At 41.0% G+C, this 25,126-nt stretch overlaps 1 protein-coding gene across 1 annotated transcript in view; it reads left to right on the forward strand.

Annotated features, from left to right (window-relative positions):
- The window catches only part of IFT122 (intraflagellar transport 122), an 86,299-nt gene that overhangs the window by 43,125 nt on the left and 18,048 nt on the right, over positions 1-25,126 (forward strand). Inside the window, exons 9-16 of the mRNA XM_033926599.1 lie at positions 4,110-4,271; positions 6,741-6,907; positions 8,007-8,178; positions 9,372-9,474; positions 10,352-10,492; positions 11,547-11,644; positions 11,765-11,865; positions 19,838-20,003. Of these exons, the coding sequence (XP_033782490.1) occupies positions 4,110-4,271; positions 6,741-6,907; positions 8,007-8,178; positions 9,372-9,474; positions 10,352-10,492; positions 11,547-11,644; positions 11,765-11,865; positions 19,838-20,003 (1,110 nt within the window). The remainder of the gene's footprint in view (positions 1-4,109; positions 4,272-6,740; positions 6,908-8,006; positions 8,179-9,371; positions 9,475-10,351; positions 10,493-11,546; positions 11,645-11,764; positions 11,866-19,837; positions 20,004-25,126) is intronic.

Here is a 25,126-nt window from a genome sequence, read left to right on the forward strand (position 1 = left end):
CTCTGTTACAAATCTTGGTATCATCTGCAAAAAGGCACACTTTTCCTTCTAACCCTTCAGTAATGTCATTCACAAACATATTGAACAGGATTGGCCCCAGCACTGATCCCTGAGGGACTCCACTACTCACCTTTCCTTCCTTCGAGCGACTTCCATTAACCACCACCCTCTGGCATCTCTCCGACAGCCAGTTTCTGACCCAGTTCACCACTTTGGGTTCTAACTTACCCTAGAGGAAAGCAGAGACAGGGGAGATATGATTCAGACGTTCAAATACTTGAAGGGTATTAACGTAGAACAAAATCTTTCCCAGAGGACATAATTTGAGGTTGAGGGGTGGTATATTCAAAGGCAATGTTAGTAAATTCTACTTTACGGAGAGGGTGGTGGATGCCTGGAATGCGCTCCCGAGAGAGGTGGTGGAGAGTAAAACTGTGACTGAGTTCAAAGAAGCATGGGATGAACACAGAGGATCTAGAATCAGAAAATAATATTAAAAATTGAACTAAGGCCAGTACTGGGCAGACTTGCACGGTCTGTGTCTGTATATGGCCATTTGATGGAGGATGGGCTGGGGAGGGCTTCAATGGCTAGGAGGGTGTAGATGGGCTGGACTAGGTTTTAATGGAGATTTTGGCAGTAGGAACCCAAGCACAGTACCGGGTAGAGCTTTGGATTCTTGCCCAGAAATAGCTAAGAAGAAAAAATTAAAAAAATTTAAATTGAATCAGGTTGGGCAGACTGGATGGACCATTCGGGTCTTTATCTGCCGTCATCTACTATGTTACTATTCTGCCTTCAGACCATCTCCCAAGTGAGTCTGTTTTGGACTTTTCACAGTCCTCCCTTCTTCTTCAGGAGGTTCAATCTCTTCTGCTTAATCCCATCAAGGAAGTTCCCTTCAATCAGCGATGTCAGGCATTTTCCTCCCGTTCCTTCTAGGTACCCAAGTAGGCTGACGGTCTGAGACCCATCCTGACTCTCAGACCTCTCAACCTATTTCTAGTCAAGGAGAAATTCAGGATGCTTTTCCACATCCTGCTTTCTCCTCTCCTCTATTGGAACGACTGGCTCTGCTATCTAGATTCCACGGAAGCCTACATGCATATTCCAATCCATCCGGCTTCCAAGGACAAGCAGGCAACATATTCTCACGTATGGGTGACGTCACCGACGGAGCCCCGGTAAGGACCACTTTAAAAGTGCATCGCCACTTTAAGATCTTAGAAAGTTCGCAATAGCCTGACCAAGGAGTACCTTTCAACTCAATTGGTGTTTTTACCAGTACAAGGTACTTCTTTTCATCCTGGCATTTTTTCCCAGAGTCTTCACAAAGTGCCTAAGTGTAGTAGCCGCATCTCTCCAATCTCAGGCCTTCAAGTCTTTCCTTACCCGGACGAGTGGTTGATGTATGCTGTTTCTTTTCTGATCATGGTCTAAGTAACGCCTCAGACCATTTTCTTTTCTTCAGTCACTAGGATTCTAAGTCAACTTCCCCAAATCACATCTCTCTCCGACTCAACGTCTGCAGTTCATTGGGACAATCCTAGATTCCACTCTCGAGAACGTTTCTTCCTCCAGATCGCCTTCAGGCTCTCATCCATCTGTGTCAGCAATTGCTTCCTCTTCAATCCATCTCTGTCAGACACCGGATGGTTCTTCTAGACCACATGGCCTCAACTGTCCATGTAACACCATTGGCAAGGCTGCATTTTCGCCCCCTCAGTGGACCCTTGCTTCTCAGTGGTCTCAAGTGATGGCTCGTCTCTCACAAGATTTATATGTGACATCCTCTCTTCTGCAGTCCCTTTCATGCTGGATGACCTCTTCCAATCTATCCAGAGGTTTCCTCGACGGACGCATCGCCTTGTGTCTGGGGGGGCTCACGGATGATCTTCAGACTCAGGGTTTTTGGATCACCGGGAGTAGAAATTTCACATCAATTTCCTGGAACTCAGCAATGTTTTTATGCTCTCAAGGCCTTCCATTATCTACTCTCCCCTCAAGTCCTCCTCCTTCGCACAGATAATCAAGTAGCTATGTATTACATAAACGAGCAAGGAGGCACGGGCTCTATCCTGTTGTGTCAGAAGACCCCCCCCCAAAAAAAAAAAAAAAAAAATCAGGACTTGGGCGACAGTGCGCAATCTTTCTTGAAAGCTGTCTACATTGAAGGAGAGACGAATTCCCTAGTAGTCATCCTCAGCTTCATAAATAGGCTCTCAATTCTGCAATTCTCCATTCCATCTTTGTTCAATAGGACACTCCTCAAGTGGACTTTTTTGCGACTCCTCACAATCACCGGTTGCCCCAGTTTTGCTCCAGCCTTTCCTCTCCTCTCCGTCTGGAAGCAAAGGCCTTTCTCCTGGCTGGGACAGGTCTGTTTTTCTATAAACATTCCTTCCATTTCCTCATGTTGAGAACTCTGTTCAAGCTCAAGAGAGAACCAGCCACCATGACTCTCTTTGCTCCACGGTAGCCCCGGTAATATTAGTTCTCCTTTCTACGTCATTTCAGCTCCAGGGAGCCCATTTCTCTTCCACTTTTTCCTGCTCTGCTTACTCAGAATCAGGAATCACTTCTACATCCAACCTGCAATCACTACAACTGACCGCTTGGTTTCTCTCGGGCTGAATCCATCTCACTTGTATCTTTCTCAGCCTATTTGTCAAATTCTTGATGCATCCAGGAAACCAGTCACTCAGCTATGTTATCAACAAAAGTGGACTAGGTTCTCTTCCTGGTGTCGTTGTCTTCATCCATCAAGATCCAACTTCATTATCAGTAAATTTGGTGTTGGATTATCTGCTTCTTCTGTATGTTTCTGGCCTCTCATCTACATCTGTCAGAGTCCATCTCAACTCTCTTACAGTTTTTCACTCGCCAGTCGAGGGTACACCCCTTACTGCTCATCCTTTGGTCTCCAGATTCATGACAAGACTTTTCAATGTGAAACCATCTCTCAAGCCTCCACCTGTCGTCTGGGACCTTAATGTGGTCTCTTCCAGTTTGATGAAGTCCCCATTTGAACCAATGGCCACAGCTCATCTTTAGTTTCTTACCTGGAAAGTGGTCTTCCTTATTGCTCTCACTTCTGCCAGGAGGGTCAGTGAGTTACAAGCATTAGTATCAGATCCACCCTTCACAGTTTTTCATCATGGCAAGATGGTTCTGCGTACACATCCAAAGTTTCTTCCAAAAGTTGTCACTGAATTCCCTCTTAATAAGTCCATTGTTCTACCAGTGTTTTTCCCTAAGCCTCTTTTTCATGCTGGAGTACTCGCTTTTCATACTTTGGACTGTATACAAGCTTTGCCCTCTTAAATTGACCGGACAAAGCCACATCAAACATCTCCCCAACTGTTCATCTCTTTTGATCCTAATAAGTTGGGGCATCCTGTTTCTAAAAGAACAATTTCCCACTGGCTGGGCTGCCTGTGTCTTGTTCTTTTATGCTCAGACTGGACCTGCACTGGAGAGTCATGTCACAGCCCACAAATTAGAGCTATGGCAGCTTCTGTGGTTTTCCTCAGATCTACTCCTATTGAGGAACTCTGTACAGCTGCCATCTGGTCCTCAGTTCATACCTTCACTTCTCCCTATCGTCTGGAGTCTTTGGCCAATCTGTATTACAACATTTATTTTCCTAAGGCCAACACTCCCACCATCCCATTTCTGTTAGCTTGGAGGTCACCCATATGTGAGAATATCTACCTGCTGTCCCTGTGCTTTTAAGTATTCCACAATTTCAAGGGATAAAGTTCATCCACAACTTTAGTGATTTGAATAGGACCCAAATCAGCATGAAAGGGCACTCTCAGCATTTATTCCACATGCACATTCCAGATGAATGCTGAAAAAGTGTCACATGTAAAATCTACTTATGTAATATGGCAACTTGCCATACAACACAAGAAGAAATGAAGGCAGGGCAATATACAGAAATACAACCCATAGAGATCAAACACCAGGTTAACTTGTTTACTAACTACCCAAAGTCCCTTCCCACTCATAAGAAATAACTACGGATGGCCTCCAGTTAGTTCTTCAGGAAACCTCCCGTAAGGTAAACTTAAGATAGAGAAGACACTTTGTTTTCATTATTTCAGGAGAGGAAGAAGCGTGGTGACGCCAATAATGACCTGTTTCTGGCAGATGTTTACGCATACCAGGGAAAGTTCTATGAAGCTGCAAAACTGTACAAGAAGAGTGGCCTTGAGAACCGGGCGCTGGATATGTATACTGATTTGCGCATGTTTGAATATGCAAAGGTAATGCAATTAAAATTGAGTAAAGTGGCATGACACCCAGCTGCCAAATCACTACTAACACAATCCCCAAATATAACCCAAGAAAGGTAGGTAGCATTACAACTGAGGGAAATAACGTATTACGACAAATATAGGTCTCAGTGCGACAGTTAAAGCTATGGTGCGCTGGAAACTAGTGCTCCTGGCTTAACGTAATGGATTGGGACATCAAGGACTTCTCTCGTTCAATAATATATAAAGTGCTAGTGCAAAAAAGAATTTAATAGAAAGGCAAAAGGTTGCAGTGCTATCAAAGTTTCAAGTTTCAAGATCCAAACCATGTACTTTTCAGTTTCCAAACAAGGCATAACAGGGACACCAACTGGTCCAGTTTCAGGTAGATACCCTTCTTCAGGAGCTGTAAAGGACACAATCTTAGAAACGCCACTGGGGATTGTGTTAGTAGTGATTGATCTATATTCCCCTCTGGGTATATGTGAGTTTTGAAATCTGATTTCGCATCAGAAATACTTGTGGGACTTGAAAATTGTGTCTTTGCTTCATTGGTTCTCTTTCTCAAAGTGCTGGATTTAATCCATAGAACTATCTCGTTACTGATATTACTTTTGCTTTTTAAGATCAGCTCATAGCCTCCCTAACTAGCCCTGAGATCTGCCCACCAAGCTACAACGAGATAACCAGTTAACGCAGACTAGATGTTCTGTCTTGTTACCCAATCAGCCTTAAGATTGCTTTAAAAACGTTTTTGTTCCAAGATGTGTATTCCTAAACTTTTTATTTCCTCCCCTTTTGTGGCGATTAAGTATGAACAGCCAGATACATGAACCTTATGTGCTCGCCTCCCCACTGTTACCTTTCCTATTGTGTACTGTCTAGTTTCAAACCAAGTTTTGTGTTAAACTTCTCAGCTGCCCAGATGGCTTGCACTTTTGGGCAGGGTAGAAAGTTTTAATAAAACTTGTAACTTATTCTCCACTGCTCCCTCTGTCCCACCCTTCTCCTCCCTCTGACCAAACAGAAGTAGGCAAGAGGTCGGGGTTGAATGGCTGGGGAGATAAGTGTTATGAAAAAATGCATTTCTTTTCCAATGTGTGCTGTTCAACATTTTGTTGGATCTCCTTTGATATAGAAAGGCAGAATATTAAGAAATCCAGTAAAACTTGTTTACTCACACCTTTCTATAGGCCAAGCCTACAACCAGCATATGTGTTACAATAGGCCCAGTACCATAAATCCAAAACACAATCAGTGTATCATATCATGAAAAATACAGGCTAGTACACTTTGCCATCCTTGTCCAATCCATCATCCTCTCCAAACTAGATTACTGCAACGCCATCTACTTAAATCTATCAAAAAAAAGTATTCTAAGACTCCAGCTAATCCAGAATACTGCAGCCAAACTGATCTTCTCAAAACGCAAGTCTGACCATGACTCCCCACTCCTTGCCAAACTTCATTGGCTCCCAATAATCTCCAGAATCCATTTCAAATGTTCCTGCCTGGCTTTCAAGATCATTCACGGAATCCTGCCTCCTCTTATCCCACTGTCTTTCAACTCCTCCAGTCCCGACTCCTCCAGAACTGCCCAAAGGCTTAAACTAGCCTTCCCCTCTCCACGCGGCATCCACTATTCAGGCAAACTGGGAAAATCCCTTCTCTTCAAAATCACAGGTCTTTGGAACGACCTCACCACCCCGCTGCGGAACCTGAGCTCCCTTCAGTTATTCCGCAAACAACTGAAAACCTGGCTTTTCAGCAAATTGTAGCTCTATCCTTCCCCCCCTTCTACACATAAGTTCATGTAATCCTTTTTCTTCTTCTCTACCCACTATTTTAAGTTCTTGTAAACCGTGTCGAGCTCCATTCTCATGGTTTAGATTAGTACCTGACCTTGTTTTCATTTCAGTTCGTAGCTTTAGAAAACTAAAGAGAGCACCAGAATACCCCCTAAGACCCACATATGAACAAAGTAAACCCCTCTTCCTTATGGAGTGGCCTAGTAGTATAGAGTTGCTGCCTCGGCACCCAGAGGTTATGGGATCAAATCCCAGTGCTGCCCCTTGTGACCCTGGGCAAGTCACTTAATCTTCCATTGCCCTGAGTGCAAAATAGTGGTATACAAGTGCAATTCCCTTTCCCCTTTCCTCCTCAATAAAATGAAAGATTGCCCCAGATACATTAGATAGATTGTGAACCCACCTGGACAGACAGGCAAAAAGGCACGAGTACCTGGGAGAACGGTATTAAAAATGGAATGAATAAATAAATTTATCTGACAGATATAAAAAACCCTCACACAGTTTATGATCAGTTTCATTGGTGATTTTGCTCTGAAATAGAGGGAAATGGAGGAGCTTTTAAAAGTTAGTCACTTGCCCTTAGTTTTGAGTAACCTCAAAATAACACTTTGATCTAATTGCTGCAGCTGGAAACACTTGTCTTCATGCTATTTTTCCACTTCTTCAGGATTTCCTCAAATCTGGAGACCCCAAAGACACAAAGATGTTAATCACCAAACAGGCAGATTGGGCCAAGAATATCAATGAACCCCGCACTGCAGCAGAGATGTATCTTTCTGCCGGCGAGCACATGAAGGCCATCGAAATCAGCGGGGACCACGGATGGGTGGATATGTACGCTCTTTTTTCTTTTTGCCTTAGGTTTACCCAGGAAGTAGCCCGCCCACTTCACACCCACATAAAGTCCATTTTGCCCATCCACTATCCCTTTCTCTCTCGTACAGATCTTCCGTTCTTGTCCCAAGCTTTCTTGAATTCTGATACAGTTTTTGTCTCAACCACCTCCACTGGAAGGCAGTTCCACTAATTGAATGCCCTTCATGGCATGGCCTGGCCTTGCCTTCTGGTGGAGATGATGGAGAACTGTTCCATCGATTGCAGTTTCCAATATGTTTAGCACTAAAATGGGCAGGTAATTTGTTGTATGTATGAACTAATTTATTTAAGTTTAATATTGTAGACTGCTTGAGTGTAAAGATGATATGAATTGGCAGTAAAATATAGCTGAGTTAGCAGAAATGCCACACTCGGACGTTATCATCATTCACTTAGTTCTTATCTTCCATCAGCCAGCACACCGACTGTCTGAGCCACAAATGGCAGAACACTCTCACTGATCCAGAAAGGCCTATATTTAGTTCTTATTTATCTTCATCTTTCCTAAGAGTTGTAACATGGAGTGAATAAACCGTGAAAGAGTCCATTTAAGTGAGATGTAATACAGTTCCTGTCAAGCACCAGGTCCCAGAGTAACTCTGCACAGTTGTCTCTTCAGCTTTAATCTCATTCCACTTCCCTTTCTGAGGCTGAATGTGTGTTTATAAAGACACATTTCTTTTTCTGATCATGAGATGAAGAGCTGTGAAGTTGTTGCTGATGTGTAGGGGGAAGTTGACCCAGGGAAAGGTATGAAGAATCCCAGATCTTGATGGACAGAGGAAGTTGATTGAACCTTGTGACCTCTCTGGCATTATCTAGTACAAGATGTTCTTTTTCCTTCCTCTCTTTCACAAGTAGTTATTTCTCCATGTGCACACCATTGATAGGTAGGTCATTGTCACTGTAGTAGTGTCACGTGCATTTTCTCAGGAAATTCTGTTAAAAGTAAAGGAAATGCCAAAGATATGTCTTAAATAGGGTCGCATAGTTGTTGATTCACTTGACTTTGCACCCCTACATATATGTTTAGGATACCAGTGATTTTCTATTTTAGGTTGATTGATATAGCACGGAAGCTCGATAAGGCAGAGCGCGAGCCTTTGTCAAAATGTGCACTTTATTTTAAGAAGCTTGAACACCATGGGTATGCAGCAGAGACCTACATGAAGATTGGAGACCTCAAAGCTTTGGTTCAACTCCATGTAGAAACCCAGCACTGGGATGAGGTGAGAACAAGTGAATCTTGTACTAGAGGTATGAGCCTGTTAGAAACCCAAAAATATGCCTGCTCTTCCCTGTCCAAACCATCCCAATAAAATGAGCTTATGTGAGCCAATTAGGCCATCTGTCAACACCCTGACTGCTCTGCATACCACCAATAAATGAGCCTGAAAGTGCATTTGAGAGGGAAACTCAATTTATACCTTCTGGTGTCTTCATAAGTTGCCATACTGGGACAGCCTGAAGATCCATCAATCCCAGTGGCCAACCCAGGTCACAGGTACCTGGCAAGGTCCCAAGGAGTTAAACAGATTTTATGCTGCTTAACCTATAAGCAAAATAAACTTTATTTTTTTTTTTTTTTTATAAATCTTTATTCATTTTCAAATATTACAACAAGTTGAAAAAACCCCTACCCAAACTTCGGAATAACTATGATAATAGGGCTATAGGGGATAGTTAAATTATTTTTCCATATGTTTCTAGTAGTCACAAATGTACTTTATTGCCATTTCTTCCATCTTTAGTAAACAATTAGTAACTGATTGGTAGGAAAGAATTTATTATAAGGTATACGTGATTACATAAGTCATGGAAAGGGTGGGAGGGAGGGGGTTAAATTTCATTAATTTAAGTTGATTATGTTAGAAAAGCAAGTGATGTATCCAAGTTCAAATGTCATTTTCTTTTTTTTTTTGTTTTTAATTCTTTATTCATTTATAATTTACAACAAGTGTACAATAAATAACAAACACGTAAGATACAGCATCACTTGAAAATCAGCAATCTTTCAACAAGAAAATTTAGCCCTCCCCCTCCCCTATCACTTTTCCAACAAAATAGACATACCACATAAATATAATATCTTATCATTAGAATATATTGTTAATAAACCCCCCCATACCACAATAAAAAATTAAAACTTGGGAAAAATGTAAATTATTCTTTATAATAACTTATATGCACTTGTAAGTTGTAAAAATGAATAAAGAATTAAAAAAAGTAAACAAATTCATCATGCATTTTTTTGTCAATTAAACAAACATTTTAATGAATCACCAACCTCTCATTGAACTAGGAGGAAGGTATAGATTTCAGTGCATAGGACTTCCCATAAGCACCACGTTTCTGTATGTAAAGATGCATGTGTTCTGCAGTTTTGGTCCGGTCTGCTAACAAGTCCCCTCTCCCTTATCAGGCCTTTGCCCTTGTGGAGAAGCATTCTGAGTTCAAAGATGATGTGTACATGCCTTATGCTTGCTGGTTGGCGGAGAATGACAGGTTTGAAGAAGCACAAAAGGGTGAGCTTTCTTGCCTGTTTAGACCATTGGGGAGGGAGTTTTCTGGCATCTGTTTTGTAAAGACAACATATACTTTGTTGTGTCCTTATATAATAGGCTCCTACAGTCATTCCCAGTAGCACACACATGCACAAATTCAGTCTTGTGCACTCTGTACACTCATGTAGATTGCAACTCCGCCCCTGCTCTGCCCACACTGTGCTCCAGGTTTACCACCTTTTAAAGAAATCCAAGAAGAAGCCAGATGCAGGTACCAGACAATTATTTAAATAACAATATTCATTATGGCATAGTGAAGTGGTTGGCCACATGGCTTCTAAAGTGAGGTTCCCACAAAAGCATGAGCATATGGCACTAATTTACAGCTCATTGGGAGGCTCTTTCAATTGAAAGGAAATTCCAGAGAGAGAGGGCAAAGGATAAAGTTAAGAAAATACTTTTTTTACAGAAAGGGTGGTACATGTGTGGAATAGTCTCCTGGTAGAGGTGGTGGAAACAAAAACTGTGTTGAATGAATTCAAGAAAACATAGGACAGGCATGTGGTATCTCTTGGGGAGAGAAGGCGAGAGTCATTTGGCCTTTTATCTGCTGTCAGTATATGAGTGGTGATATGACATTAAAAAAGGAGTCACAGCCCCCATCCCAAAGGTAGCTGACCTCCTCTTTTTCCACATCCCTACTTGAAGGTATCTGACAATCACTTGATTTTTCATTTGCTCCTGCTTCCAGTTTCACCAGGATCCAAAATGCTTTGAGATGCACCACTAAGGGTCAGCCTACCAAATAAGGCCTTGAATTGTCAAGAGGGAACTAGCAGTTAATGAGTAAGTACTTGTGATGTGCAGGATTTGTGATCTGGTTTTCTTCTCTCCACAGCATTCCATAAGGCGGGCAGACAGGGCGAAGCAGTCAGGGTTCTAGAGCAGCTCACACATAATGCTGTGGTTGAAAGCCGCTTCAATGATGCTGCCTATTATTACTGGATGCTCTCCATGCAGTGCTTAGACATTGCACAAGGTAGGATTGTTAAAGGAGATAGAAGCCATGTGCACCCAATACATTAATGAATTTTGGCAATTCTGCATAAGTAGCATGAAGTTTATGAAGCCTGATTTCCTACAATCTTTTTTTCATCCTCTGGCTAAGGGAGAAAAAACCTTAGTGGTCAATATTGAGCTGGCAGTGATTAGCAGTTTTTAAGCCACCACAGGCAGAACTGAGGCCAAATTTTCAACGCCAGGCCATATCCAAGTATCTGTAGTCACCCAGAAGTTAACTGGGCATCGGCCAATATTCAAACCAGTGCCTGGTTAACTCATCAGTTAAAGTTAGGATAGTTCTAACTTAGCTGGTTAGCAATCCAGTCTTTGCTCAGGTACTGAATGTCAAGATATCTTGTCCTCTTCATCTCCCCTATCCCCTCCCCTGAACTGATCCATCTTTTCTCTCTTTCCCGATCCCCCTTCCCCCCTCCTTAGGAGAAAGGGTCCCTTCCATCTGATCCTCCCTCCCTGAGAGCAAAGCCCTTCCCTTCCACCTTACTGCTAGTACCACAAGACTGCTACTAAAGGCTGTGGTAGCCATTTAGAATCTGGCAAGAGCAAATGGGGATTGTTCCCGCCCTGCCATGCCTGAAGGGGGTGGGGAGAACCTACAGGGGTAGAGGGGCCATGTTGGGGGCTGCAAGACTCTTGAGGCAATGGGGTCAGTTTTGGAGGGTAGGCCTTTGTTCTTGGGAAAGGGGGAGTTGGATGAGGGGTCCTTTCCTCTTGAGCAGGGAGGGGGACCTGACCTTAGTTGGCTCCCAGGCAATATTCAGCTAGAATTTGCAGAAGTGCATTAGGGGAGTTTGGTTTGGACCCACATAAGTATTGTAAATGCCAGTGCCCACACATGGTCTGCATTGAATATCTGTTTCTAACTTAGCTAGTGGTTGTAAGCATTAACTTCGCCAGCTGAATATTGACTGGAATACGTTTTTTTTGGAGTTCAGCAACAGCATTTCATGTTAATATTAGATGATTAAAAGGCAACTCAGTAATTAAATTGTATTGGTTTGTTTACTATTCAGAGAATGCAGAGAAGGAGGTTGAAATGTTACAAAAGTTTCATCACTTTCAACATCTAGCTGAACTCTACCACGTTTATCATTCCATTCAGAGATACACGGTAAGAGGCTTTCCAGCAGCCAGATTCAGTGTCAGCATTCATTGTGATCCAGTCGCTTCCAGAAAATAAAACAAATCAGTACATACAGGCTGTATTCATGTTTTTATTTAAAATTTGCAGGAGGAGCCCTTCAGTACTCACCAGTCTGAGACACTTTTCAACATCTCCAGGTTTTTGCTTCACAACTTGACCAAGGAAACTCCACTAGGGATCTCAAAAGTGTATCCTTGCATCATTTCCAGCAACCCAGAGCACAATTAATCAACTTAATGTCTAGCAAGAGTCGGCTTCATGTACAGAAAGGAAGTACATGAAAGAGAAAAGTTTGAAAACTATATTGTAGCAAAATTGAACAGTCACTTAGGTCATTTTGTGAGTCATTTGAGCGTGTATGATGTGGTTATAGACGGAGATCAACCGTATTGTGCATTGTTGTGCAAAAGTATATTTGTGGGAGTCAAACTCCTGCATCCTGTGATTGGATGGTGGGCATTCGTGGAGATGGAGTTGGGCAGCGTACAAACTGTTTGTAAAATATGCAGGCATAAACTTGCAAAGGCTGAGCAGATGTTTCTTAGGCAGTAGGTGCCTATTTTCTGTGAAAACCAGACAAGAGTAAGCACAAGCCTCCATGGCACATGCTTGTAAATTACTCATGGTTCATGGCTGCATAGAACCATTTACTAAAAAATCAGTCTATGAGGTTAAATAAAACAGCTAATGTTGCAATGCTATTTTGCCAGTTTTCTTTGGGTCAATATTCAAGCATTAGCTGACTAGAGATCCGTCATTTGAAAAGTGGCCTGCCACTGAATGGCTTGTGACATTTGGTCTTATCTGATCATTTTCTTTCCTTGAGTTGTACCAGACCAGTCCAGAATGGAAGGCGGCACCTGCATGGCACAGCTGTGCATGTGCCACCACCTTCCCCTCCCCCGTACCTATTTTAATCTTCACCGGGTGTTAACAGCATCTCTTACCTGCTGCTTATGCTGGCCTTATCCTTCCCTCTGATATCACTTCCTGGTCCTTGTGAAGAGAACGTGAAGTCAGAGAGCACAATTTTTGGAACATGTTCTGTTTGTTGGGATGTTTTGCTCTATGACGTACAATAATTAGACTGCATTAGCCCACCTTTTTTATTTATTTTATTTTTATATAAGCTGCTGTTGTAAGCAAAGACGCTGAAAAAGCGTTTGATACGACGATATGGGATTACTTGTTTTGGGTCCTCGGGCAGCTTTTTAACTGGTATATGTGCTTTATACAGTAATCCAGATTCTGGTCAATGGAGAACTCGCCCCCACTTTCACTCTTGAGAGAGGTATCTTGCAGGGCTACCCCCCCTCTCTCCTATGTTGTTTGTACTAGAACCTCTGACCCCAGAGGGATCATTTTTAAAAGCTTTTTCTGTGTGTAGAGCCTGTTTAACACGTAGCAAAGAGGTCTTTTTTTTTTTTTTTTTTTTTTAATTTTTTATTTATAAATTTTCCATTCTTACAATATTTAAATCATACAATATATATTAATTATTACATATCTGAAATATTATCATTATTAATTCATAATATTTAAAATATAATATGAAAAAGATTATTCAATATCATATAAAATATAATTCCCTCTCCCTTTTTATATAATATGTTTCCATTAATTAATCAAATCCCACCCCATTCATATACAATTTTTATCATTGTGCTAAGAAACTAATCATTAGAATAATTTGTCAATGGTTGCCATATTTTCTTGAAATTAAGAAGATTTCCCTGTTGTATCGCTAATATTTTTTCCATTTTATAAATATGACAAACAGAGTTCCACCAGAATGTATAATTCAATTTGGTATAGTCTTTCCAATTTTGAGTAATTTGTTGCATGGCGACTCCTGTTAGTATTAATAATAGCTTATTATTATTTGCTGAAATCGGACTCTTAGTTCTCATTGCAGTTCCAAATAATATGGTGTCATATGAGAGTCCTACGTGATTTTCTAGTAAGTTATTAATTTGGGGCCAAATTGAATTCCAAAATGCATTTACATAGGGACAGAAAAAGATTAAATGATCTAATGTCCCTGTTTCCAATTTACAATGCCAGCATCTATTTGATCTAGTACTATCTATTTTTTGCAGGCGCGTTGGGGTCCAAAATACTCTATGTAATAAGAATAACCATGTTTGATTCATAGATGCTGACCTTGTAGATCTTAATCTCCAGGACCAAAATCTTGGCCATTGAGATTCAGAAATTGTCTGACCAATCTCAATACTCCAAATATCCCTAAGACCTGTTTTCTTTTTTTTATTTATAAATCCATATATTAATTTGTACCATTTTGCGGCTTGGTGACCCAAAAAATCCGTCTGGAAACATAGAACCTGTAAACTATATTGATTATTTAGATTTTTCCATTCAGGGAACCCTACCTGAATGGCCTGCTTCAATTGCATCCATTTAAAATATTGTGTTTTATTTAGTCCAAATTTATTTTGCAATTGTGAAAAACTAAGCAGTGATCCTTCTGATATGACATCATTCAATGTTCTTATTCCTGCATTTATCCATTGTTTCCAGACGATTTTAAATCCGCCAATCTTGATCCTGGAGTTTATCCATATTGATTGATTTAGAGATTTAGCAATAGGTTCTGATGATAAATTACTGATATATCTCAATGTTTTCCAAGTGTCAAATAAAATTCTGTGATCTTTGTATCTTTTAGGCATTGTTATAGTTATTAACTGTTCTGGATATATAGGGAACAGGAGCCGCCATTCTAAATATAGCCAATCTGGTACATTTTCTAAAAGGTCTGGGAGGATCCAATACATACCCTGTCTTAAGATATAGGCTTGATGATACCTATAAAAATTTGGAAAATTTACCCCCCCTTCCACAATTGGTCTTTGTAATGATACTAAAGCGATTCTTGGTCTTTTCCCACACCAAACAAATTTTGTAAGAACATTGTTAAGTTTTTTATAAAATGACCCCTGAAAAAATATTGGAATCATACTCATTTGGTAACAAACCACAGGCAATATCATCATTTTAACTGTTTGAATTCTTCCCCACCAAGAAAGATGTAGTGGATTCCATTGCTCACACATTTCTGTTATTTTTTTTAATAAAAGTTTTTCATTCTCTTTGACTGTATCTTCAATTGTGTTTTTGATCATAATTCCTAAGTATTTTATTCCATCTTCTTTCCAAATAAATGAATATGGATCAAATAATCCCTTGGTACAATGAACATTTATTGGGAGAATTTCAGATTTGTTCCAATTAATTTTATATCCAGAAAAAGTACCATATTTTTCTATTAAATTAAGTATACATGGAATAGTAGTTTCCGGTTCTCTTAAATATAATAATATATCATCTGCATATGCTGATAATTTAAATTCAAAATCGGTAAATGATATTCCCCTTATCTCCTTAGTTTTGTTTATTGCAATTAATAAAGGTTCAAGGACAATATCAAAAAGTAAAGGAGACAAAGGGCATCCTTGTCTAACTCCCCTATGCAAGTTAAATCTGTTTGATAAATTATTATTAATATATAATCTTGCACCAGGAGAGCTATACAATGTCTGAATCATTTTAATAAAACCGGATCCTATGCCAAACCATTGTAAAGCTTGGTATATAAAATTCCATTCCACTCTGTCAAAGGCTTTTTCTGCATCTAAAGATATTAAAAAAACTGGATCATTTATATTTTTTGCTAAATTTAATGAGTGGAATGCTAATCTAGTATTATTTGATGAATGTCTTTTAGCAATAAATCCTGTTTGATGTACATCAATAATGAAAGGGAGAGCTTTTGCCAATCTTAATGCTAATACTTTAGCCATTAATTTGTTATCCACATTCAATAATGAAATAGGCCTGTAATTTGAAACCAGAGTAGGATCTTTGTTTGGTTTTGGTAAGACTATAATTATCGATTCTGCCATAGTACCAGAAATATTTTCATTCTTTATTTGATATTGATATAAATTTAACAGATGTGGTAATATGATATTTTGGAAAAATTTATAAAATTCAACCGTATAACCATCTCCACCTGGAGCGGATCCAGCTCTAAGAGATTTCAATGCTGTTTCTAATTCTTTTAAAGATATAGGTTCTTCTAAACTTCCTTTTATATGATCTGGAATATTTGGTCCAATATATGAATTTAAAAAAGTTAATCCGTCTTGTTCTTTATTTTTATAAGAATTGGAAGTATATAATTCTTTATAAAAATCAAGAAATTGTGTTATAATATCTTTTGTGTTGGTATGTGTGTTACCTTGTGTATCTTTAATTGCAATAATCTTAGATTTTCTTTTCTTTGCTTTTAGAAAGTTTGCTAATAATTTCCCCGCTTTATTTGAATTTCCATAATATTGTACTTGTTTGTTGAAAATGTCTTTCCTCACAATTTGAGAAGAAATCTCATTATATTTAACTTTTAATTTTAATAATTCTTGTAGTGTATTATTTTCCCATTTTTCAATTAATTTATTTTCTAATAATTTAATTTGCTTTCCCATCTCTATAAATTGTTTTTTTTTTTGTTTATTAATAAATGTTGAATATGAAATAATATTTCCTCTCATAGTTGCTTTAAAAGCATCCCATAAGATCTCAGCATTAATATCATCTGATTCATTAAATTGAAAGAATTCTTGCATTTTTATTTTAAAGTCTTCAAGAAATTTTGAATCCGCTAATAAATCATTATTAAATCTCCAAATTAAATCAAAATTTTCAACATCATTATTTTGAAGATTAATCCACACACCAGCATGATCTGAAATTATAATAGAATCAATTGCTGCTTTTAAGACACGCTGCGCTATATTATTAGAAACAAATATATAATCAATTCGTGAAAAAGATTTATGGACCTGAGAACAAAAAGAAAATTCCTGATCATTAAAATGAAGAATTCGCCATATATCTACTAAATCACAAGATGTTATCAAATTATCTAAGCCTAATGATTTCATAACTTTACTTGGTTTTTTATCCAAAATCGGATCCATTACAGCATTGAAATCCCCTGCTACTATTAAATTAGATGTAGCCAGTGGTAAGAGCAATTGTTGAATTTGTTTAAAAAACTCCATTTGATTCGTATTAGGAGCATACAAATTGAATAAGTTCAGGGTTGTATTTCCCAGGACCATCTCGATATGTACCCATCTACCTAAGGGATCATAATTAATTAATTTAAAATCTGCATTACATTTTTTGTTTATTAGAACAGCCACTCCAGCTTTTTTCTTTAAAGCCGGTGCAAATAAACATTTAGAAATCCAACCTCCAGATAATTTTTTTGATTCAATTTCCGAAAGATGGGTTTCTTGAATGAAGTAAATGTCTGCATTTTGATTTTTAAGGAACGATAATAATTTCTTCTTCTTAATAGGATGATTTAAACCATTGACATTCAGCGAATACATTTTTATATCCATCTAATTAATAATTATATTTTAACCAATATTCTATGATAATTTACACGATTATCTCCTAGCACATTCATTAATAATTCATGTTCTATCCCACCCATTATTTTCCCTCCCCTCCCACCCATTATCATATTCTGATTTGGAACACGCATTGGTCATGCAAAACCTACATCTCCATCTCCAGGCAACTAATAATTCATTATATTATTACTAAAAAAAAAACACATTTCTAAATTCAATATATTCTTTATACTTCCACCCTTATATAATTGGAATTTATATCCATTTAATCTATAATATTTTATAAATTTACTAAGAATTATATATATCTAATTTATAAAATTAAAATCAATATCATGCATACATGTAATATTATACTCTTCATAAATAAACATATTACAATATAGCTCTATTTTTCAATATATATCTATATAGATCTTCATATAAATTATATATATTCATTTTTATATAAATATATAAATATTAATTTTAATAAAATTTCAAATCAATCATTTTCATAGATCATCTTCATAATAAATTAATTTGAATAATTAGTTGAATAAAATATACATTTTATATCAATAAATAAGTTTTATAATAAATTCATATTTTATTAATTATCAAACAATCAGTTACTTATTTTCTTATTTTTCATTATCATTTAATATGTCTGAATAATTGATTCAAATAAAAATTTTATTTTCGATATCTATTTTATTAATTAATCTTGTCAATAATCAAATTATTTCCTTGTATATATTTCATAAACTTATAATTTTCTTATACAAATTTGAAATATTGTTTTTATAATAAATTAATATATTTCATTTTTTATTCTTATTTTCAATATATCAATAATAAATTTTTCCTATAAATATTTTTAATGATAATTTCTTTGTAAATCATTTCATTATTCCTTAATCATAATAAGTTAATATGCTATATGATTGAATAAATTTTCTATTTTGTTTAAAACATGTAATTTATATAAATTTTAAATTTTTTTTTTTTTTTTATATATATATATTTTTTTTTTTATTTATTTATTTATTTATTTATTTATTTATTTATTGTTTTTTTTTTTTTTTTTTTAATATTAATATTAATGATTGTGGATGCTAATATTTTATTAATAATTAATTTAATAAAATAATATTATATTATTGCATCCACTATATCAATAAATATGAATTATTTTTCCAGTTAATACCTTTTATTATATCTTAATTTTTATTTTATTTTTTTTTTTTTTATTAATACTCTTCTTTATTTTCCCTTTTTTCCATCTTCTTTCTTCTTTCTTCTTTCTTCTTTCTTCAACTGAATTGTTCTGTTTTTTATGTAAACTTAGGTTCTTTTTGTGTCAGAAATTCTTTCAGTTTTTCCGGGTCTTGAAAGTATATGGATTTATTTCCACTGGATATTCTCATAGTGGATGGATAATATAATCCATATATGTATCCTTTTTCTTTCAGCTGCTGTCTGTATGTAAGGAATTGTTTTCTTATGTTTGCTGTATATTTAGCAAAATCTGGTACTAAAATCAGTTTTGATCCTTTATAATTCAAGTTTTTATTTGCTTTTGCCATTTTTAATATTTCTTGAGCTTGTTGATACCTTAACACCTTGAATATCAAAGGTCTTGGAGCAGTCTGATTTACTGGCTTTCTTGTTGGAATTCTGTGGGCTCTTTCAATTTCTAACGGCCATTTTGAATTGAGCTGAAGCAGTTTAGGTAAAAGATTTTCCAGGAATAACACAGGATCTTCCCCTTCAATATTTTCAGCCAGTCCCAAAATTCTGATGTTCTTTCTTTTTCCTCGGTTTTCCATGTCCACCATTTGATTTTTTAAAGCTGTTACTTCTTTTTTATCTTTGTCATATTCCTGTGTGAAGGAATCAAACCTCTCCATTTTTTCTTCCAGCACTGTCATTCTCAGTCTCTCCGTTTGGATCTCTTGTTTCATAATAAGAAGTTCTTCTTTGACTTCAGATATTTTGTTGGCGTTTTCAGTCAGCATTAATTTTATTTTGAACAATTCTGTCATAATGTCTGACTTTTCAGTGAGTTCTTCAGTCTCCATCGGGAACGGCACACTCGATGGTGACAGAGGAGTAACTTTTGTTCTTTTTGCAGAGATACCCGATGTCGAAGGTTTTTCAGCTTTCCCCTGCTTCATATTCGCCATCTCCGACGTTGTTTTATGTGTTTTTAATCGCGATTCAAAAAAGTAGAAGTTTTATTTTTATTCCGTTTGTTGCCTGGATACGGGAGCGCTGCAGTTAGGCTGCCATATCGTGCGCGCTCCAAGCCACGCCCAGCAAAGAGGTCTTAGAAAATTGTGTGGCACTATATGAGCGTACAAGTAACAGGCAGAGTTGTAGAATGTGTCTGCATTTTAGAAAATACCTGAATACTTGCTTCGAGGACATGGTACATATTTATAGCAGTGTAAGATCAGGTATGAAGGTGTGAGTCAGCATTGGTGTCTTCCAGTAAAATTAGTCCCAAAGAAGCTTGATTTTGGCAGAAATGTTTTTGATCCAGTGGCTAGGACTGGCTGCTGAGCCCAACTGCAGGTGTTTCACAGGAATATTATGAAGTCCTTGAAGGATTACAGTTGTGTAGTCTAGTGTCCCGTAATAAAACACTCATCTAGAATGATGTTAGCTATGGAAAGTATCTTTCTGTCAGTGCAAAGTGTTTCTTTGTTCCTTAATACAATGGCAGGAATACGCTCTATGCTCTTGCGAAACAGAGTAAGGCTCTGGGAGCATATAAGTTGGCACGCCACGCATATGAGAAACTGCAGGGTCTACGGATCCCAGCTCGGTTCCAGAAGTCCATTGAGCTTGGAAGCCTCACGATCCGCTCCAAACCTTTTCACGACAATGAGGTAAGTTTATTCTCTTTACTAATCGGAAGAATTTTATAGATAATAAAGCATTCTGAAACAGGAGAAAACCCTTATTCTTTAGCACTCTCCAGACCAGTAGAGGTTAATCTTTACGAATGGGTATATATCCAATCACGACCAGCAGGTGGAGACTGAAAACAAAACTGTGGGACAGTATATAATATACTCCCTTCTCTTCTTTCAGTCTCCAGCAGGTGTTGAGTGATCTGTACCCATCTCCCTTGGTAGGGCTGTTGGAATTTGTTTAGGGGGTTTCTAGTCCCTGTTTTTGGCCGGACAGAACTTGGGCGGGCCCTGTTTGGGGGTCCTTCCGACCTCGGGGGTGTCAAACCCGGCGGGTCTCGAGCGAGATCCCTCCCCCCACTTCTTCCACCTCCCCACATTTTTTTAGAGGAGCCTCAGCGGTCAGCCTTGCCCCCTAAATCAAGCAAGGCCTACTGTTTCGAGAGCCTGTGGAGTCTGTTCTGTAAAAAAAAAAAAAAATCCTTAGGTAGTGCTAGTCTGAAGGGTTGTTTCCCTTTAAGATAACTGTATTTTACTGTCTTTTTCATCTAACCGGCACTTTGTTTCTAGCTAGGTCGGGTATGGAGCAATTGTGCCCATCTTTGGGAGAGTGGGACACAATTTGGTCCAACCGCAAAGCACTCGCAGCCGGCCTGAACTTGGTGGTTTGGGCCAGTGAGGTGGTAGAGCTCCGTCGGCAGCGGCTGCAGGCGCCCAGAGTTCCCCGCTGATGGTGCCTCGCAAGTCGGCTGGGAGCAGTGGGGAAGCCCGCCCACGGAGGGATTCCCTGAACCATCGATGGTCGGGTTGCAAAGGATTCCATCTCAGCTGATTTTTTGACCTCTGATGCTGACTTGCCTGTTTTAGCGGCTGGGACTGTTCAGGCTTCTCAGCCGCTACAGGCCATGGCGGGAGCATTTTTGGCAGGAACTTTGCTGTTTTCTCTGTCTGGCCCCTCCATTTTGTCTGCAACCTCAGGTGACCTTCCCCCTGTATTGCAAACACAGGGGCAGGTTTCAGCAGGGACCCCTGCTGGGGCAGGGAGTCCCTGGGGACCTCCGGGGTTTTTCCCCCCCTGATTTAATTTCTTTCTTTGTGCAGACAGTTGGGGATCTCCTTGGTGCTGCTTTTTTGACAATGCACCACCGGAGAAACCGCGTATGGGGGCCCCTCTGCTTCAGGGGTCTATCCTGTTTTCCCGCTCTTTTCCTGTGCATCAGGATTTTTCGGGATATCGTGCTGGCACAGTGGAATTCGCTGGGGGCGCCGTTTCAGTTGGCGCGTGCCCTGGCTCGTTGGGATCCCATCCCGGAGTGGGATAGGGCTTACCTTATTTTCACCAGTGGTGGATGCGGTGCCTGTTGCGGATGGTTCTGCCCTTCGGGTTTCTGAAGAGCGTATGTTAGAGACACTTTTTAAGCAGAATCTTGATGTCTCTGCCTTGGGGTCCAGGCGGCTATTTGTGTGGAGCTGGTGGCTCACACCATGTTTCAGTGGTCTGAGCGTGTCCTGGATCGGGAGTCTGATGTCTGGTCCTTTGTGAATCTGGAGGTGGCGAAGATTGAGATGGCTGCCTCGTTCCTCTCGGATGCTCTTTCTGACTTGAGGCGGCCTGCAGCTAAGGCTAGGGCTTTTGGTGGCCGCGCACCGTACCTTGTGGCTTCGCGCTTGGTCGACGGTTGCCGCGTCCAAAACTTAATTTCCAAAAATTTCCCTTTCGGGGGTCGTTTTTGTTTGGAGAGGACTTAAATAAGTTGGTTCAGACTCTGACGGACTCTGAGATGCCCCGTCTGCCTGAGGACCGTGCCCACCCGGTGTCTTGGGGTGGCACTGCCCGGGGGCGTCTGCGGGTATTTTGCAAGTTTCGCCCTGGGCGTCGAGCTGCTTCTTTCCAGGCTTCCGGTTTTTCCCTGGGGTCAGTTGGCTCAGCGCATGCAGTCCTTTCAGGGGGCCCGTCGGGGGGCTGGGAGTCCCCCCGCCGGTTTCCCCACTGCCCGTCCTGCCCAATGGCTCTTTGCCGGCACCCCTTTGGTTCTGGTGGGTGCCCGGCTGCACTACTTGTTTCCCAAGTGGGCCGATCAGTGGGTCCTGGGGGTGCTGCGGGATGGTTATGCTCTGGAGTTTGCCACCTTCTGCCAGATCATATCTTGCCTCTCCGTGTCAGGCAGCATGGGAGACGCTAGCCTTTCTCCAGATCTTCAGTACTTGCTAGATCTCAAAGCGGTTGTTCCAGTGTCCCCTCAGGAGTGCGGCACCGGCTGGTACACCTTTTCCTTTGTGGTGCCCAAGAAGGAGGGGACCTTTCGGCCCCTCCTCGATTTAAACAAGGGTCATCAGGGCTCTCAGAATTCCCTCTTTTCGCATGGACACACTGCAGTCTGTCCTTCTGGCGGTTCAGCCGGGGTAGTTCCTGACTTCTCTCGCTGTGACGGAGGCCTACTTGCGTGTTTCCATTCGGTCCTCTCATCAGTGCTTCCTTCGCTTTTGCGATCTTGGGTCAGCACTTTCAGTTCTGTGCGCTTCCCTTTGGCCTGCCCACATCTCCCCGGACGTTCACCACGGTGATGGTGGTTGTCATGGCGGCCTTGCAGTTGGAGGGCATTCTGGTGCACCCCTACTTGGACGACTGGTTGGTTGGGCTCAGTCGTTGCAGGAGAGCACCCGAGTTACGGCTCGGGTGGTGAGTTTCCCCGGTCGCTGGGCAGGGTGGTCAACCTTTCCAAGAGTCGATTGGTCCCAGCTGGAGTACCTTGGGGTTCTGTTTGATACATCCTTGGGGAAGGTCTTCCTTCCAGAGGCCCGGGTAAGCAAATTGCATTCTCAGATTCACCTTATGGCGTCCTGGTGTCCTCGGGCACAGGATTTCCTCCAAGTCTTGGGGTCAATGACGGCGTCTCTGGATGTGGTGAGGTGGGCACGGACCCACTTGCGTCCTCTTCAGTATGCTCTGCTCTGGAGGTGGTTGCCCCAGAGGCACAGTTTGGATGTCCTTGTCCCTCTGTGAGGCTTGGTGCGCTGCGGTCTTCATTGGTGGCTGCAGACTTCTCATCTGGTTCAGGGGGTGAGTCTGGATCTACCACAGTGGCCGGTGCTTCTCATATATGCCAGTCTCCTCGGTTGGGGGGCTCAGTGTCTAGGTCACTCAGCTCCAGGCACCTGGTCCATGGAGGAGGCGTCCTGGTTGTTCCATGTGTTGCAGCCCAGTGCCTTCCATCTGGCGCTATTCGCCTTCTGCTCCCTTTTTAATGGGCGAGTCGGACAGAGTTCTGTCGGACAGGCCACGGCGGTGGCTTTAGTCAATCGTCAGGGAGGCACCACGAGCGCACAGGTGGCGACTCGGCTTTTCCTTTGGGCAGAATCACACCTTCTGGATCTCTCGGACTCTCACGTAGCCGGGGTGGAGAATGTTCAGGCAGACTTCCTCAGTCGTCACATCTTAGATCCCGGAGAGTGGTATCTCAGTCCCATGGCCTTTCAGCTGATAGTGCAGGCTTGGGATCAGCCCCTGATGGCCAAGAGTGGCAATGCCAAAGTGCCCCGCTTCTTCAGTTGTCGCAGGGTTGGTCTGGCCAAGGGTCTGAATGCTCTTGTTCAACCATGGCCAACTGAGGGACTGTTGTTTGTGTTCTCTCCGTGGGCATTAGTGGGCAGAGTTCTTTTCCGCATTATTCGCCATCCGGGTCTTGTGGTTCTGGTGGCTCCGGCTTGGCCTTGACGTCCATGGTATGCGGATCTGGTGAGGCATCTGGTAGCGGATCTTCTTCCTCTGCCTCTCTTGGACAACGTTCTGACGCAGGGTCCCATTCCCATGTTCGACCCATCTCCCTTCTGTCTTACGGCTTGGCTCTTGAAAGGGGTCGCCTAGGTGAGAAGGGGTATTCAGATAAAGTGATCTCTACTCTCTTGGGGTCCCGGAGGCTTTCTACGTCTTGGGCTTATGTGCGGGTTTGGCGTCTCTTTGATGATGGTACCAGGCTCGGGGAGTGGTCTTTTTTTGCGCTTCCCTGCCTAACGTCCTAGAGTTCTTACCAGATGGCCTTGCTTGGTCTCTCTGGGTTCGGCTTGCTGCCTTGTCAGCCTTTCGTGGGTTAGTGACAGGTCAGCGTTTGACAGCCATTCCTGATGTGATTCGCTTTTTGCGGGCGGCCAAGTTGCTCAAGCCACCCGTGTGACCCTGTTCCATCTTGGGATCTCAATCTGGTTCTTTCTGTTCTGGTGCGCCCACCTTTTGCACCGTTGAGTGGCTGCTCTTTGAAGGACCTTACTCTGAAGGCGGGTTTTTTGGTTGCCATTACTTTCACTAGGCGTGTTTCTGGTCTACAGGTTTTCTCTTGTAGGGCTCCCTGTTTTGGAATTTTCTAGGGAGCGGGTTGTCTTGAGGCCTGTTCCTTCCTTTCTACTAAAAGTAGTTTCTCCTTTTCATGTCAATCAGTCTGTAGGCCTCCCGGTGTTGGGTAGTCGGGGGGGGGGGGCTCTTCTGAGCCACGATAGCTGCACAAGTTAGATGTCGGTCGGGTCCTTCGCTCTTATGTGCAGCGGACCCAGGAGATCAGGAAATCTGATCATCTTTGTCCTTCTGGCGGGTCCTCGTAGGGGGGCTAGTGCTTCTCAGGCGACTATTGCGTGCTGGATCAAGGAGACTATTGCTTCCGCTTATCTTCTGAGGTAGAAGCCTGTTCCGGAGTTTCTCAAGGCTCATTCCACTCGGGGTCAAGCGGCTTCTTGGCTGAGTCATCGCTCGTGCCTCCAGTGGACATTTGTAAGGCTGCGGTTTGATTGCATTCCTTTGTCAGACACTACCGGGTAGATGTTCAGGCGCGTCGGGGCGCAGTGTTCAGTGAGCGTGTTCTGGTTTCGGCCCTTCAGGGGTCCCTCCTGTGATGGGAACTGCTTTGGTACGTCCCATTCGTAAAGATTTACCTCTACTGGTCTGGAGAAGCTAAAAGAAAGTAAATTATGCAAGAACCTAATTTCTCCTTTAATGCTGCTGGTTCTAAAACTTTTACAATTGATCTTATCATGTGGAGCTTATAAAAGCAACTTATCTGGTCACATTACAATAGTTTCTGATCTAAAAACCTGTCCTGTGGATTTTAGTC

This window comes from Geotrypetes seraphini, chromosome 17 (genome assembly GCF_902459505.1).
Source record: "Geotrypetes seraphini chromosome 17, aGeoSer1.1, whole genome shotgun sequence".
Taxonomy (NCBI): Eukaryota; Metazoa; Chordata; class Amphibia; order Gymnophiona; family Dermophiidae; genus Geotrypetes; species Geotrypetes seraphini.